The sequence below is a fragment of the Phodopus roborovskii genome, unplaced genomic scaffold (genome assembly GCF_943737965.1).
Source record: "Phodopus roborovskii unplaced genomic scaffold, PHOROB, whole genome shotgun sequence".
Taxonomy (NCBI): Eukaryota; Metazoa; Chordata; class Mammalia; order Rodentia; family Cricetidae; genus Phodopus; species Phodopus roborovskii.
In genome coordinates, this window is record NW_026125059.1 from 19847335 (window position 1) to 19864818 (window position 17484).

Here is a 17484-nt window from a genome sequence, read left to right on the forward strand (position 1 = left end):
GAAGAGCAGCTATTCAACTAGTTTCTGCTCGATTAGTAAATACCTAGTTACCTCTGATCTCACACTGGAGCTGGAAAACCCTTACATTCTTTTTCAGTTTTCTGAAACACACATTCACAGAATTCAAGTGTTTACAGTTTTCACAGTCACCCTAAAGCTAGTATTACAAGGCCCAAAGGAGTGTCCAAAATTGACAAGACATGACAGCATTTCCTCAGTGGAGAACACCTGCTACCCTGGCTTTAATAAAAACACAGCATTCCAAACGGATCCAAGGGTTCCCCAAACAACAGTTGCAAAATTCTCTTTAGTCCATAGGACACATTTGCTCCCTAAGAGAAGACTTGCTGGGTGGTGACACAATGCCTCTAATAGCCACACTTGAAAGGCAGAGGCAGGAAGATCTCTGTGAGTTGGAGGCCAGCCTGGTCTACAGAGTGAGTTCCAGCACAGCCAGAGCTACATAGTAAGATCCTGTCTTGAAAAAGAAAGGGAGAAAGAGAAGAAAATAACTATTCCATAAAATTGGGTGGAAGAGATAGCTAGAGGTCCAGAGCCTAGACCTTGCCTCACTTTCCAAGCTGCCCCACCTGAGAATTTAAAGAACAGCTTAAACGATTGGTGATCTGGCCTTTGGCTTTCTCACAATAAACCCAATACAATACAGATATAAACTCTAAAGTCATTTAAAGTCAATTTCTATAAATTGTGACGACACAAAGAGCTAGAGAGTCCTGAAGAAATGCCAGCAAATCATCTGTTAAAACTCCCACTACTTAGACACTGGCCATAACACAGAAATCTGGATCCTACCTTAAAGTTGCATACAAATGACACAACTAAATGACTAAATGTTTCCTAAAGAAATCAAAGCTGGGCCAGAGAGATAGCTCAATAAGCAACATCACTCACTGTAAAATCATAAAAGGATCTAAGTTTCAATCCCAAGGACCTAAGTTTGAATTCCTAGCACCCACACAAAAGGCTGGACATGGCTGTGCATACCTGCAAACCAATATTATGGGGTGGAGACAATGGATTCTGGAAGCTCACTAGCCAGGCAACTTAGCTAAAATGGCAAGCTTCTGGTTCAAAAAAGTCCCTGTCTCAAGGGAATAAAGCAAAGGAAGATACCCAATCTCCTCCTCTGATCTCTGGAGGTGGGTGTATCAACACTTATGCATGGATCATATAGACACATACATGGAGAGGGAGATGTCCATCCACAGTCATCTAGAGGTGAACTTGACTAACACCTGCCTTTGTAACACTCTATTATTTATTTTTACTTTTTTTTGCGGGCATTCTACCTTCAGGTATGTCTGTGTACCAGGTATGTGTACTGCCCACAGAGGTCAAATTAGATCCCCTGGACTAGAGTTACAGAAGGTTGTGAGCCACCAAGTAGAGTGCTAGGAATCAAACCCAGGTCCTCTAGTACAGCCAGTATAATTAACTGCTGAGCTATCTCCCCAGCTGCCTTTGCAAGTAAAGTTTTTGTTTCTTAATTTAGTAATCTATGGCCATTTTTCTGCTCTACCACAGAGCTGAGGAGTTACAACACCATATGGCCTGTAATATAGGAAACATTTACTAGCTAGCTTTTTTACTTTTTACAGAAAAAAAGAAAAGAAATTGTGGACTGTTGCTTCTGGAGACATATGCATGTGGATGGAGGAGGGATACTGCATTTCTTAAAGATTCTCCTTTTTTTTTTTTTTTTAGTGCATATATCTAAGCAATTAAAATTCCAGTTTCAACTGGTACTCATTTTTTACTCAATTATGAAAAAAGTTAGGCTAATGGGCAAAAAAAAAAAAAAAAAGTCAAATTAACTTAATCTCTAACAAAAGGTAAAGGCAGTTTCCTCTATTTTGAGAATCAGTTCATATAAAAACAACTAAGTAAGCAAGTTCTGATACAACTGGATGAACTATCTAATTTTTTTAAACTGAAACTTCTAGTAATTGAAGATTAGATCAGAAGTCCCAATATATAGCATTGAAAAATTCACTTAATCTTCATAACTCTAATACTTAAATCAGTGCCTTTCAGAATTCACTGACCTACATGTACACATACTTCTGAGAAACAGGCTGATTATCAAATAATAAAAACATTTACAGTTATACTTTTCAAAAGAGAAAGTAAAATCAAAGCACAATTTATTCAAATTCCATTACTGTTTTTTAGCAATACAAACTGAGCATGAAAAGGAAAGAGATGAAAGAGATATACAGTGACAACATTCCAAACAAGATCATTTCATCCACAGAGGGAAAAATATTGTAAATTAATTTTCTGGTGGGATAACAAGAAAGATTAAAACTATACCATTTTAGACAAGCCTGCTTAGCTGCAAATATACATTTCCTGTTGTTTCCATTTAAGGCCAACAAATACAAGCAACAAACATTTAATCCGTACGTAAGGCCAGTACTACATTATACTTATTATAGATGCCCCCAAATACAGAAAGTGGACTGAATTCCTGTCTTCAAGTTGGTTAGATGTAAAAATGAAACATAACAAGTTAAAGGACATGAAACAAAACAATGAGAGATAAAAGAGTAAAATGGGAAGTACCAAGCAAATTCCTAGGAGATATGATCCAGAAGGTCTGTGTGGTCATATAACACTTCTAAGACAGACTTTACTGGAAATCAGGAAGAGCGAGTTAGGCAGCCAAGCAATAGTCAGAGAGAGAAAGAAAATGATGTAAGAACAGGTGAAGACAGAAAAGAGCTCTGAGGGGACTTAGGGGAATGTTTACAAGGCTGACTAAAGAGCAGGACTCACACAAAATGAACAGCAGCTAGTTAGTTAGGGCCAGAAGGCCCTGAGTGACACTTTGTATGGAGGATTTTATATCTGATCCATAGAACAGAGTTATAACAGACTTTTCTTTTTCAACTTGGATTTCTAAAACAAAAATTTCCTTCTAAATTTACAAAGCTAAAAATTTAAAGACCCAGTTTTTGAGTAATTCACCAGACTGAAAGCTCTAGCAAAAACTTTTCCATATGGAGATGAGCCCCACAGCCTCTTTCACAAAACACAAAATTGCTGAAAACACTCTCATGAGCAAGTGGGGGAGCTACTGCTTTTTTCTACACACTCATTTCTATATTTCTCAAAGATCTGTCATAAGGATATATACATATGCTAAAGGTGAAAGCCACAGCTCTTGGGTATGCAGGTAAATAGTCTGGCTAAGCTATAGCTTTAGCCTCAGATGGAACATTCCTTTGTTGTTATTGTTTATTTTTTGAGACAGGGTATCTGTAGCCCTGGCAAACCTGGAACTCACTATATAGACCAGGCTAGCTTCTAACTCACAGAGATCCACCTAATTCTACCTCATGAGTCTTGGGATTAAATGCATGAGCCACTACACAGGACTAGAATGTAACATTCTTAACAATTAAGAAAAAAAATATTAAGATAAATAACTTGCATTTTGGCATCTAACACCTTTACCTCAGAATATAGAGAAGAAATTAGTAACAAACTTTCAAGGGTAATCTTTTGGTTTACCATAAATGTCTGTAATTTCCAGTTTGCTCACCAGGTATTGGGGTATGCAGGCTTAATCCCAGCACTTGGGAGGCATGGGTATGTAGATCCCTATAAGTTTAAGGCCAGTCTGGCCTACAAAGTGAGTATCAGGCCAGGGATCTACAGTAAGACTTTATCTCAAAATAAAAGAAAGAAGGAAGGAAGGAAAAGGAAATCCAGTATCTTTATTTCTTCATTTTTTTAGTTAGCTTACTTTTTTAAAAGAGATTTTAAATTTTATTTCAAACTTTTAATTTCAAACTTTTACACTTGTGCCAGGCAGTGGTAGTATACAGGTTTAGTCCCAGCACTTGGGAAGCAGAGGCAGATGGATCTCTGTCAGTTAGAGGCCAGCCTGATCTATCTATATAGCAAGTTCCAGAATAGCCTCCAAAGCTACACAGAGAAACCCTGTCTCACAAAACAAAATTTTTTACATTTGTATATGTGGGGGAAAGACATATACATGCCATGTCACACATGTGAAAGTAAGGGGCCAACTAGCAGCAATTAGTTCTCTCCTTTTTTCATGTAGACTCCTGGTGAACTTAGTCCATCAGACTTGGTGACAAGTACTTTTATCCAATGATTCTTTGAAACAGGGTCTCATGATATGATATAGTTCAGGTTGGGCTTCAACTCCTTCTGTAGAAAAGGCTGTCTTCAACTCCTGATCTTGACTCCACCTTTAAAGTGCTGGGATTAGAGGTATGAGCCACCATGCCTGACCTGTTTGCTTAATTTTATGCCTTCATACTCCACAGGATCATGTTAAGGTAAGAATAGTTGCTTTGGGTGTATGTGGAGATAATTATGATATATGCCAGATGGAGGTGGCACATACCTTTAATCCAAGCACTTGGGAGGCAGAGACAGGAGGATCTCTATGAGTTCGAGGCCAGCCTGGTCTACAGAGCAAATTCCAGGACAGGCTCCAAAGCTACACAGAGAAACTTTATCAGGAAAAAAAAGAAAGAAAGAAAGAAAAGAAGAAGGAATTATGATATACAAAAATATGCAGACGTTGGATATTTATTTTAAATATTTAACTGGTGTGCATGTGTGTGCACACATACCATGAGGCACATATGGAGGTCAGAGTACACCCAAAGTGTCCTCCTCTCCTTCCACCATATATGGGTCCCAGAGATCAAACTTCGATCACTGGGCTTAGTGGCCAGCACCACTATCACACCAGCAAAAATAAAAAGAAATGTTTAACAAGGGAAAGAAATATATCACCATCACACATTTTATTATCCAACATCTACAGAGTTCAGAAACAAGGCCAAAAAGTATTTAAAATAAAGATCCAGCTATTAAAAAAATTGTGCTAAATCTAAGAGTGATAGAACATTCCCATAATCTCAGATCTCAAAAGCCTAAAACAAAAGGATTGTAAATTTGAGTCAACATGGGTTATAAAGAAAGTTCAAGACCATTCTAGGCTACACAGTGAGATGCTATCTCAAAACAAACAAACAAAAACTTCCTAGTAAACCTTACGTAAACCTGTGAGCCTATCTCCTTTAGTCATATTAATAGAATCCATAAGAGAATGAGTAAAGTTCAAAGGACTAACAATAAAATCAGCACCTATATTTAATAAAGCAACATTGACAAATACTTTATTATGACCTTGATAATAACCAGATAGGAGTAACTTACCTTGGTACAAAAAGATTTTGTAGGTGTTTTAATATACTTTGAACATACAGATTAGGCTCTTTAATAATTGGTAATGGAATAGAATCTTTCGGCAACACCAAAGCCATAATCCAATCTGTATATACATCAACACAGTATTTTACAGTCTCTCCATCTAAAGGAAGGGTCAGTCCATAGCAAATTACTTCCATGGTCCATTTTACCTAAGCAAAAGAAAATATTCACAAAGATTATAGATCTTTATCTGTACTTCACTAGATTAATTTAAAATATATTATCTCCTAGTACCCAGATGCTTTAAGTTGAAGTTACAGTCATCTTAACATATATATCAAATTTACTCTAGACACATACTTTCTATGTATTAGACATTCATGTCATATTTGCCAAGCAAATTTCTGGAAAAATCAAATTCATTATTTGTAAATATTAAGCCTATGTAAGCTTTTACCCTTTTGATGTTATTACCATTCATTCTATGAAATGATCCTTTCAATTTTCTACAGATACTAAAAATATAAAAATAGAAAATGTAGCCAGGCATTGGTGGAGCACGCCTTTAGTCCCAGCACTCAGGAGGCAGAGGCAGGCAGATCTCTGTAAGTTCAAGGCCAGCCTGGTCTACAAATCGAGTTCCAGGACAGGCTCCAAAACCACAGAGAAACCCTGTCTTGAAAATCCAAAAAAAAAAAAAAAAAAAAGAAAAAAAAAGAAAACGTAGGATTTTTAATTGTTCAATTTGCATATGTAAATATATATCATTTAAGAAATCAAATGTATAAACTCAATTACATTCCCATCTTCAGATTATGCAATAGGAACAAATGACAGGAAGGAAGATGAATCATTCAACTTATACAACTTGTTTTCTTTGTCAAAAAATGTAACACTAAAATGGACAGAACACATATAAGTGAAGTGGGACTGAATGGGTAAGGTCTTAACTAGGCATCTAGCCACACTTAACCTGATCACCTGAAACACATACTTGTTGTGCTTTGAGAAATTAGATGCTAAGAGAAAGGAAAAAACTCTCCCAATTTGGAAAAGAAACTATATTCTTAGACACCAAAGTCTAAAAGGTTTAAGTGAATTCCAGACAAAAAATCTGGGACAAATACTAAGCAGATGATCAGTAAACACTTAACAAAAAGAGTGCATGATCAGGCTGCTCAAAAAGACCACATCAAGCCAGATAAACTTCATTCCTTTACCAACAGTCTTATTTTGAAGACAGCAACAATTACACAATCATTGCAGTTAAAACAGTACCTTCATAAATGTCAATACCACAATACCCTGGTGCAACAGAGTAAACTGGCCTCATTTCATACATCAGAAAAAAAAATTAGCATGCTTAAGTAATTCAGCCCACCACTGGTTTATAAATAGTGAAGCTGAAGACAAACCTTGCCTTCCAATGAGAAACATGAATCCAGTTTTCCAACCATAAGTTTTGAAGTGTCTCACCAACCCACTAACGGGTGTTTCTGGCATAGAGGTATTTTATGGATTATAGAATGGCCAGACTTATAAGTGGCCAAAATACCACACAAGACAGTAACAAGGTGAAGGTTCTGAAATTATTGGGGAAACGATGCCGCTGGTTTACCAAAGGCCACACCTACCAAGCTCCAGTTGTTGCTGCTACTGTTTTGTGCTGCTAGGGATTAAACCCAGGGAAGAACTCTACTCCTGATCTATATCACCAGCCTACCTTGCCAAAATTTTTATTTAGGTGGTTGATGCTGCATGCCTATAATCCCAGCACTCATGATACTAAAGCAGGGAGATTTCAAGTTCAAGGCAGCCTGAGCTACACACTGAGTCCAAGACAGCCTGAACTAAACAGAAAGATCCTATCTCAATAATAATAATAATATAATGGACAACCATCTGTAAACATCACAAAGACAAAAAGGATAGTCAGCCTGCTGGATAGAATTCAGGGTTCAAAGACTTTAAAGGCTTGCAAAATTTGAATCTGACAAGATAAATACATATGCTGAATTTTGGGGTTAGAGGGTGGGTGGAACTGGAACAGGGTCTTGTTAGAACGCTCTGGCTGTCTGACACTCATGATCCTCTTGCCTAAGCCTTCCAAAGGCTGAGACTTCAAGCGCATATCACTATACTAAGCTTTTGTCTTTAACTCAAAAACAAATACAAAAGGCCAAAGGTAGGCAATTTATGATTAGTAGTGATAAATACTAAAGAAAACTGTAACTGCAGTAAGGCTGTAACAAATTCTGAGCAGGTATGTTGGATGTTAAGCCACATAAGAGAACAGAGTGTAGATGTATTCATGTATGCATGGATATGTTATGCACGTGTGCCTGTGCCTACATATAGAAGCCAGAGGTCTACCTCAGGTGTCACTGCTCAAGTGCTCTCCACCTTGTGTGTTGTGACTAAACTTTAGGCTAGGCTGGCTGGACAGTGAGCCCCAGGAACCCTCCTGTCTCTTCATCCCCAGGGCCGGAATGAAAGTGATTAAAGTATATGCCTCTATGCTGTTTTTTTTTTTTTCTTTTTGTAGGGGTTTTTTTTTTTTTTTTTTTTTTCTTTCTCCCCAAGACAGGGTCCCTGCTACCTGCTACAAGCCACAAGCTCACATAGTAATTAATCAGCCTCATTTCACAAGACCAACCCATAAGAATTAAGAATTCTTCTGGAGGATTAAACCAGGATGCAAGGTGTATTGGAATGTAGTCTTGTGAATTAATTAGCTGTTTCTTGCTATAGATTCTTCCTGTAACTTACTCCTCTCTGTAACAAACTTGGGATTTACTTCTCACAGTTTAGCACTATCTGATCATTTACTGAACACAATTTCTCCCATGATTTGGAGTTTACTGATTACATTCTCTAGCTATGTGTGAAACCTTTTTCCAATAGCAGGTCTTAATTTACCGATTACATCCCTTAGCTATTTCCCACTACCAGGTTCTTGTTCCCCTCTGCTATATTTAGCCCTGGCTGGCCTAGAACTTTCAATGTAGACCAGGCTGGCCTCGAACTCAAGAGACCTGCAAACTTCTGCCTCTGCAGTGCTGGAATTAAGTGTGTGTGCACCATGCCCAGATTACATGGGTTCTGAGGATTAAACTTAGATCTCTATGTTCCACGGGAAGCACTTTATCAACCAAGCTCTCAAATTCAATGGCTAAAAAGATGGCTCAGTGGTTATGAGCACTGGTTAATCTTCCAAAGGACCGGAGTTCAATTCCCAGCTCCCACATGGCAGTTCACAAACGTCTGTAATTCCAGTTCCAGGGAGCCTGATACCTTTACACCAATATATGTTAAATAAATAAATTATTTTTAAAAAATATCTCAAATTGAAGACAGCCTGAACTACACAGTCATCTCTCCAGCCCCAGAAAGGAATCTTAAAAGGAGTTACAGGCCAGGTGGTGGTGGCACATGCCTTTGATCCCAACACTTGGGAGGCAGAGGAAGGCGGAAGATGGATCTCAGTGTGTCTGAGGCCAGCCTGGTCTACAAATCAAGTTCCAGGATAGCTAGGACTGATGTACAGAGAAACCCTGTCTTGAAAAACCAAAACTAAATGCATCCCCCCCCCACAGATTCCTAATTATTAGATGAAAGAAAGAAGACAAGTTAGCTTTGGTGATGATGTCATAGTAATTTCATTGTTCTAAAAGAAAAGTGCCCATGATGGCTCAGTGGTAAAACCATTTGCTGATCATCTGTAGCCTGAGTTTGACTGTGAGGACCAAAAGTGAGAACTGACCTCCACAATCTGTCCTCTGACCTCCACATGTGCACCAGGGCACACATGTCCCCTTGCTCCCCCAACTCTCCCACAATAATAAGATCTGAAAAGCGGTACCTTTTCAGCATCTCCTGAGGGTGGTAAAGATAATAACCAAGGGCTACACTAGATCACTTTCCATCTATCAAATGACATCTCATCTAAGAAGGCAGCAAGGGATCATAACTAAAGCCAGAGCTTATGTGGGTGCCCAAAGGAAGCTAGGGTACTCTGATGAGAGAACTGCAAAGACTGAAGGACTTCAACCTTTGGTACTCCTTGGCCAGGGGAGGATAAACAAACGGCCTCTGAAGCTGAAGGCTAAGTCTGATATTTCATGAATGACCAAAAGTAAGAAGAGCTAGGTAGGCATGGTGGCTCATACCTATAATCCCAACACTTGAGAGGCTGAGACAGGAGAATAACTGCAAGTTTAAGACTACTTTATTTACATAGTGAGTTCTAGGCCAATCTAATCTATAGAATGAGACCTTGTCTTTAAAACAATACTACTACTTCTTCTTATAGTGGATATATTATTTATGATTTATTAAAGCTTAACTGGGGATTCAGAGAAGCAAAGTCAGCCTCCAACTATAGAGATCATGCTTTGATGAAACACACCTTTAATCCCATCAGCCAGAAGCTAAGAGGTAGTGGTACACACCTTTAATCCTAGGACTCCTGATTAAGAGGTAGATGGATCTCTCTGAGTTCAAGGCTACCCAGGGATACATGAGATTGAATCAGTCTAAGAGTAAAGATCACATGCCTTTAATCCCAGCACTAGAAGGTTATAAAAGATAGAAGCAGGAAACTTCAGAATTCAGTATGAGGCATTTGTTCTCCAGCCACACTGAGGAGAAGCAGCAGTTTGAGACTTGATGAAGAGCTTGTACATGGATCAGCCCTTTCAGCCTGAGCTAGAGGTGAGAGCTAGTGGCCAGCTGCTTTGCTTTTCTGATATTCAGCTTGAAGCTTGAACCCCAGTATCTGTCTCTGCATATTTTATTTTTCATGTTACAACAACAACAACAACAAATACTACTACTACTACTACTAATAATAATAATAAAGCATATACCTATAATCCCAACACTTGGGAGATAGAGGCAAATTCAAGTCCATCCTGGTCTACAAAGTGAATTCTAGGCCAGTCAGGAACATACAATAAAACCCTGCCACCAAAAAAACATATAAAACAAAACAAAACAACAACAACAAAAAATGGAGGGGGGGGTGGGGTCCTGAGAATAGGCCTAAAACCATGCATAATCTTTTTAAAGCAGAGAGTACAAAGTTCTACTCATACAAAGAATCACACCATTCTCAGGGTTCCTTTAGAACTCCCACTGAGGTTTAATGTCACCTTAGTGCCCTGAACCCAAGAACAGAAAACTATCTCCTAGACAAGTCATCCTAAGATCCCTTTGGTCAGCAAGTTTAGGAATAGCAATTCTAAACCCAGTTCCCACAATTCTAAACCCAGTTCCCACTACCTAGACTTACAACCAGTAAGGGTAAGCCAAATAAACCCTTTCCTACCCAATTTGCTTTTGGTCTTGGTGTTTCATCATAACAATAGTATCCCTAACTAGGACAGGGACTTGGAAATAGAAACAGAAATCTGAAGACTGAGCCTAGTGCTTAAGGGTCTGACACATGACTCTCTGTCTTGACTACTTAGCTCAAATGGAGAACTAGGTGTGACCAGTGAGAATTGTCAACAGCAAAAAGGTACAAGCCCGTCTTTATATCTTCATAGGCCCATGTCCCATCATACAACCCAAGTGATATAAAAACTAGAACTCCAAATCAGGCACCAATCCATTAAAAAGTCAGCACTGTAACAGGGCATACTGCTCCTGCAGAGGACCTAACTTTGATTCCCATATACCATGCCCTATGCTCACGACTGGCCCCAACTCCAGCTGCAGAGGGATCCAACAACACTGGCTTCCACAGACACCCACACTAATGTGCACATACTCATACACAGACTTACATACATATACAAAATTAAAAATAATAAAACAATTTTTAACTACTTTCTACAAGGTCAATACTAAATGTTTAGTAAACAATTCACATGTTCACACCACGGAATGAAATGAAGAAACACTTACTTCTTTGTCAGTTTTTAACAAACTCTCACTACCAGCCACTGAAGAGGTACCTAATGCCTGCCCAAGAGGACGGACCACTGCATTTGCCACCTCTCGCCCAACACTCTCTGGATAGCTGTGTAGCACACTGGTATGGCCTTGATCATTCTGAATCACCAAATGCAGTGACCGCCACTCAGAGTACATCGTGCCGCTAAAGTACTATCCAAATGGCACCTGAAAAGACAAAACAGATATGCATGTCAAATTATGATTACTGCTAATTATGTGTGTGTGTGTATATATATAAATATATATACTTATACTAGGCAACATAATAAAATAGGCTTCAACACACTGACTCTAAAATCATATTGTTTCAGAAAAATTAAGAAATCGGCTAGAGGGGCTATAGAGATGGCTCAGAGGTTGGGTATACTTGCTGCTCTTCCAGAGGAACTGACTCAATTCTTAGCACCTACATCAGGTGGCTCACTTCCTGTAACTCCAGTTCAAGGGAATCCAATGCCCTCTTCTAGCCTGTACAAGAACTTGCATTCCCATGTACACACTCCACACAGACACATACAAGCATATATAATTAATTACAAATAAACTGTAAAACATATCTAAATGTTTTGATCTATTGTGAGATCAAGTGACAAGATGAACCCTGAGAGGTAGTTGTATGGGCACCTAGATTACAGAGTTCCTCTGCTTCTGAGTGAATTCAAGCCCAGCCAAGGCAATTTAGTAAGACCCCCATCTCAAAAAAAAAAATTAAATAAAAGGAGAAACTGAGAATATACACCAGTGGCAGAATACTTGCCTCACATGCTCAAGGCCCTAGATTCAAAACATCAGTAGTGGAAAGGGAAGCAACACAAAAAGGCCTCAGAAACTCTGAAGCAAATCTGAGGAAGATGCCATTACACAAAGAAATGGAAAGCTGAGATCCAGAAGCCCCCATGAGGTGAGGACTTCTCCCCTTCAACAATCCTAAGACCAGAAAACAAATGCAAGACAAAGTGCCCTAAGGAGATAAGGGAGATTTATGTGTACACACAGCCTCTTAGGTTCTCCTTCAATGTTCGTCACACTTAAGTTTTATGCTCATCTGGAATTTACTTCTACAAGTAATGTAAGAAAGACTATCTTCCAGGTGTGCAGCTGGGTATGGCATCATCTACTCAAAATACATCCTTGGTGCCACCTATCCCCTCTGCCTTTTACAATCTTTCCACTTCCTCATCTGCAGAGGAGAGGGGTTTGATGAAGACATCCCATTTTGAACTCAGTATTCCAAAGACTCACTCTCTACCTACCCATTGTCCAGTTGTGAGTCTCTATCTCCAATTGACAACAGCTTGTAGAGGAAAAATCAGTTTTCTCTAATGTAGTCCCTCTGGGTATACAAACAACGCATAAAGGTAAGCCCTACGACGCCCAACACAAAACAAAGCCAATGATGTTTGTGTGGACTGTTTTTTTCTCTTACTACTTTCTCTGGGCATCTTTTATCTTACTGATTTTGTGGTTTTTATGAGTTCATTTATGTGTCTGTGTGTTTCTTACTTTCTCATTTTGTTTGGGGTATTTTATTCTGGTTTGTCCACCCACCCTTTTCTGTTTGTTTGTTTTTGAGACAGAGTGTCTCTGCATAGCTCTGGCTGTCCTGGAAATCCATAGACCAGTATGGCCTTGAACTAACAGAGATCCACCTGCCTCTTCATCTCCAGTTCCAGGATTAATGGCATGTACCACCACTGTCCAGCTTGTTTCCCTTTTTATTTGCCTGTTTGTTTTCTAAAAAGAAAGAAGAAAAGGTGTAGATATTATTATTCAGGCATCTGTACTGACCTGTCCCTGGGGTTCTGGCAGGATACACCCTCAGCTGTAGCCACTAAGAGCACCACCTGTGTACATTCACTATGATCCCTTTTAAAAGGGCCCTGCCCTCCTTCCATCCTTCTTTCTCTCCCTCCATCTGTTGTCTCCCCTCCTCCCCCCTCTCCCTCTCTTCTCTCTCCTGCTGCTCCTGTCTCCAGAGGCTAGGCTCCCCTTTTCCCTTTTCCTAATTTAAAAAAAAACCTCTGCTTGAACACTGTTGCAAGGCATCTGTCTCTTGAATGCCACTTTTCTTAAATTACAACAGCAGAGTTGGATGGTTGGAGAAGTAAGGAGGATCTGAGAGGAGATGAGGGGAGGAATGATCAGAATATATTATATGAATTTTCAATAAAAAAAATTCTTATTTCATTAAATTGAACTAACTTTTTTTGTCATGTACTATGCAAAAGACAAGATATTTTTAAATTGCAAAGAAAATCTCCCCATCATTCATTTTAAAAATTTTATTGGCTATTATAGGCATTTGTCCTTTTATGTAAAATTTACAGGTTTTTTTTCTATTTAAAAAAAATATGACAAAAACTTGCTAATTGAAATTACTTACACACTATGCTGGGGATCAAACCCAGGGCTTTGTATGTTAGGCAACTCTTTTACCACTGAGACACAACTCTAGCCCTTGCAATTTCTCACACCATTTTGTTGGCCAATGTCCCACAATCCCTGCGTCTATGCAACAGCTTCAAAGGACTACTGATAACTGCCTAAGCCCACCAATCTACTATAATCTGTAGAACTGTTTTTTGCTACTTCTACTGAATGACAATTTTGACCCACCTTATGAAGTTTCATTTTTCAAAGCCCAGCTCAGACACTATGCGTTTGCTAAAACTTTTACTCTTAAAACCAGCTCTTCCCCATTAAGAGTGCCTATTAGTCTATTTATAGAGCTTCACGTTCAATTACTCACTGGTTGTGTATAGGTTCTCCACCAAGGCAACTTCAGTCTTCAGAAAAACCTCAATTCCTAACATATGAAGGATACTAGTTATTTTATTTTATATGCATGGTTGTTTTGTCTACATGTCTACCTGTGCACCTAATGTATTCAATGCCTATAAGAGGCCAGGGGGGTGTCAGGTTCTCTGGAACTGTTATGCTCTGCAGGGTTAGGAACTGAACCTAGGTCTTCTACAAAAGAAACAAGTGCTCTTAATGTGAGCCATTTCTTCCGTCCCATAAAAGTTACTTGTCCCCTGTATCTGAGCACCCATACTTGTAAAAATAAATATTCATGGGAGAAAAGCCTGCTTCACTGGTATTGCAAGAATTAAAGAATTATATACATCTTATATTTGGGACTTGTCCTAGTTAACAGTAAGGAACCAGTGAGTGATAGCTATTAAGTGAAGAAAATTATATATTATATCAACTAGGCAAACATGTATAACTTCAGATTAGAAAGATAAATGAAGGTAGTACTATTAGTACAATTTGATGCATTAAGTTTATACTAATAATGATGTCAGAGAATTGATAAAAATGTCAGCACCTTGATTATTTGTGACCATTCAGTCACTGGCAGAAATCAGAAAGTTGACTCATTTAACCATCTATTACATACAATGAACAATGCTAACACGGTTGAAATGACTAAGAGATATGGTTCCTGTTTTCAATTAGGTTACAGTTTAACACACAATAACTATGATGCAAATTGGAACATTAAGGTGCTAAATGCAAAAATTATAAACAACTATAGAAATTTAGAGAAAAAAATTACTTTTGATTCAAGAGAGTGGATGAAAATGGTAGGTTTGGGGTAAAAAGAAAGATATGGGGCATATAAATTGGACACTGATTATAAGAAAACTGGGTGGATAGGAATGAGAGTAAGAAAGGGCAACCATAAAATTAAAGACATAAAAAAGGGAGCAGATTATAATGGCAGACTGCAGTAATTCCAACACTTGAAAGGCAAAGACTGCAAGTTCAAAGATACCATAGGCCTTCTGCTAAAAACCAAAAAAGAACAAAAAAAAAAAAAAAAAAAAAAAAAACCAAAAGTAAACAGGACCAGTGAGATGGTCCAGCAGTCACTGCTCTTCCAGGGGACCTGAGTTCAAACCCCAACACCACATTAAGCGGGACTGCTTATAACTCAAGCTCCAGGGATCTGATAAGCTTTTCTGCCCTCCCTGCCACACCTAGGCCTTATACATACAGACAGAAAGAACGACAGATGCACACACACACTTTTCTAATGTTTTCAAACAAATCCATATAGGAAAAAGATGTTTAGGGTGGAAGGAGTTCTGATGTAGAAGGTAACAGGATTTTTTTGTTTGTTTTTGCTTTCAAGATAGGGTTTCTCTGTGTGTCCCTGGCTGTCCTGGAACTCACTCTGTAGTGAGTAGTGGTCTCAAACTCAGAGATACAGTTGCTTCTGCCTCCTGATTACTGTGGTTAAAGGCATGTGCCACCACTGCAGGCCAGATTTTTTTTTTTAAAAAGGGACAGATGTGGGGGTGGCATGCCTTTAATCTCAGTACTAGAGGGGAAGGCCAACTCATCTTTTTAACTTTAGGCCAACCTGGTTTACATAATGAATTCCAGGCTTGAAGTGAGACCCTGCCTCAAAAAAAAAAAAAAAAAATTTTTTTTAAAGTAAGTAATGCCCAATTTTGAAGGATTTTGAAAGCTAGGATTGAAGATTTATAATTAATTAAGTAAATACTGGAGGCAAGGCCTTGAGATGACTCAGCACGGCACTTCCTATGAAAACTGAGCAAGTTCAGTCCATAGGATCCACACAGTGAAAGAAAAGAACAGACTGCTGCAAAATGTCCTCAAACCAAATATGCACAGTGGCATACACTCACTAATTCACAAACAAAAACAAAAGACTATGCTCAGACTATGTCCACATGAACTAAAACTTTCCAACAAAGGAAAAGTGCAAGTATATCCAACTGCAGACATGAGATGCAGAAAATTAAACCATCCTCCAAGGAAGATATACTCTGAAGGCCCAACTCATCAGCCCCTTCTACAACCACACCACCAGTCATTCATGTACAGTGTTCTAGAAGAATTCTACACGCCTATCTGTCAGATCAATGCATATATACAGGGACTGAATAATCATCTGGGAAGCAGTCAATGAATCCACTTGCTGAATACCAATACAGAGAAAGCCCAGAGGACCAAGTGTGTGTCTAGTCACAGACATGACTAAAGTGTGCAGCTGTGGGGAGTTGTGCTGGTAGACTAAAGGGCATCAAGTGGCCCAAAAGTCTACAACTTGCTCCCTTCTCCAACTCTTCCTACCTAGTTAAGTTTACTTTACCACAGCAACGATGCAACAGGAACTAAACTTCCATTAATTCATGTGATGGAAGTGTCCAAGACAGGCAGCAGATCAGCAAGCTCCAATGTCACTAATACACTGGGTGAAGGACAGTCAGTCACTGTAGCTCATATGAGATAACGAACAAAACTGAAGGCAGATGATGAATCTCCTCCTATCTGCTATCAACCTCAGCTGCCAGCAGAGCTGTCTCCACCTTCAGTGCTCTAGAAGCAAACACTATGGGAAGACCAAGTGCACTCTGCAGACTGCTAGTTTCCTCCTCAACTCCACATGGACCCTTTCCCAAGTATCTTCTCTGAAGATTGTCATCGTATGACTCTGTGCTGCCTACCAGCTTACAGTTTATAAGCACTCCATAGTAACAATGTAGGTCCAATCTAAATGACAATAACCAAACAATCAATACAGTGGTGACCCACAAAGACCACAACCTAATATTAGTCTCATCAACTGACTCAAGCAACAGTCATCACATCTATCTATATAGTACCACAATAATAATCAAACTATTCCCAAGGAGCTTTAAATCAAACTATAAAAAAAATTCGTTTGCAAACTTTCTGAAGTAAATCTAGACATCTGTTATGTCATTAAGAAAATATAATTAAACACCTGTACACATCAAGTTGTTCTAGGATTTAGGTGTGCAGATATAAACAGAGCATGACTGTTGCCCAAGACAAAGTTTTATAATGATGAAGACAGAAATCAATGAGACATCATCATATAACAACACTTAATATGATCAATGATATAATCAGCTATAAGACAGCAGATTAGAACCACCAGAGATCTTGATTTGATAATAATGTGCCTTTGTGTAACTGTAATTGATCACTTTCCAAGAACTTTCACATTTTACTTCATTTTATTACAACAAGTGCCCTAGATGCTTAAGTTAGAAAGAAGACTCACTAGCCATTAGAAAAGCAAACAAAATAAGATTATAGCTTGCTCAGGGTCACATCAAGTAGCTGCAATGTTGGGACAAGAAAATCTACCTCTTGCCTTAAGGTCCAATGCTTCTGAATCTGTGCCTTACCATATGACCTTGGACAAGTCACTCTATGTTTATTTTTCAGTCTCCCTGGCTCTAAAACAGGGAGAACACCTTCAGTGCCTATCTAAAGTAACTAGAGAAAAGGATCAAA

At 38.7% G+C, this 17484-nt stretch overlaps 1 protein-coding gene across 10 annotated transcripts in view; it reads right to left on the minus strand.

Annotated features, from left to right (window-relative positions):
- The window catches only part of Ralgapb (Ral GTPase activating protein non-catalytic subunit beta), a 93541-nt gene that overhangs the window by 71301 nt on the left and 4756 nt on the right, over window positions 1-17484 (minus strand). For 8 of the 10 annotated variants that reach the window (XM_051187519.1, XM_051187510.1, XM_051187485.1 and 5 more), the window contains exons 2-3: window positions 11131-11346; window positions 5227-5429 (exon numbers count right to left, since the gene is read on the minus strand). In XM_051187519.1, the coding sequence (XP_051043476.1) occupies window positions 5227-5429; window positions 11131-11316 (389 nt within the window). In that variant the 5' untranslated portion in view covers window positions 11317-11346. Of the gene's footprint in view, window positions 1-3568; window positions 3587-5226; window positions 5430-11130; window positions 11347-17484 lie in introns of those variants that run through there. The other 2 variants (XM_051187527.1, XM_051187528.1) reach the window with 2 other exon arrangements.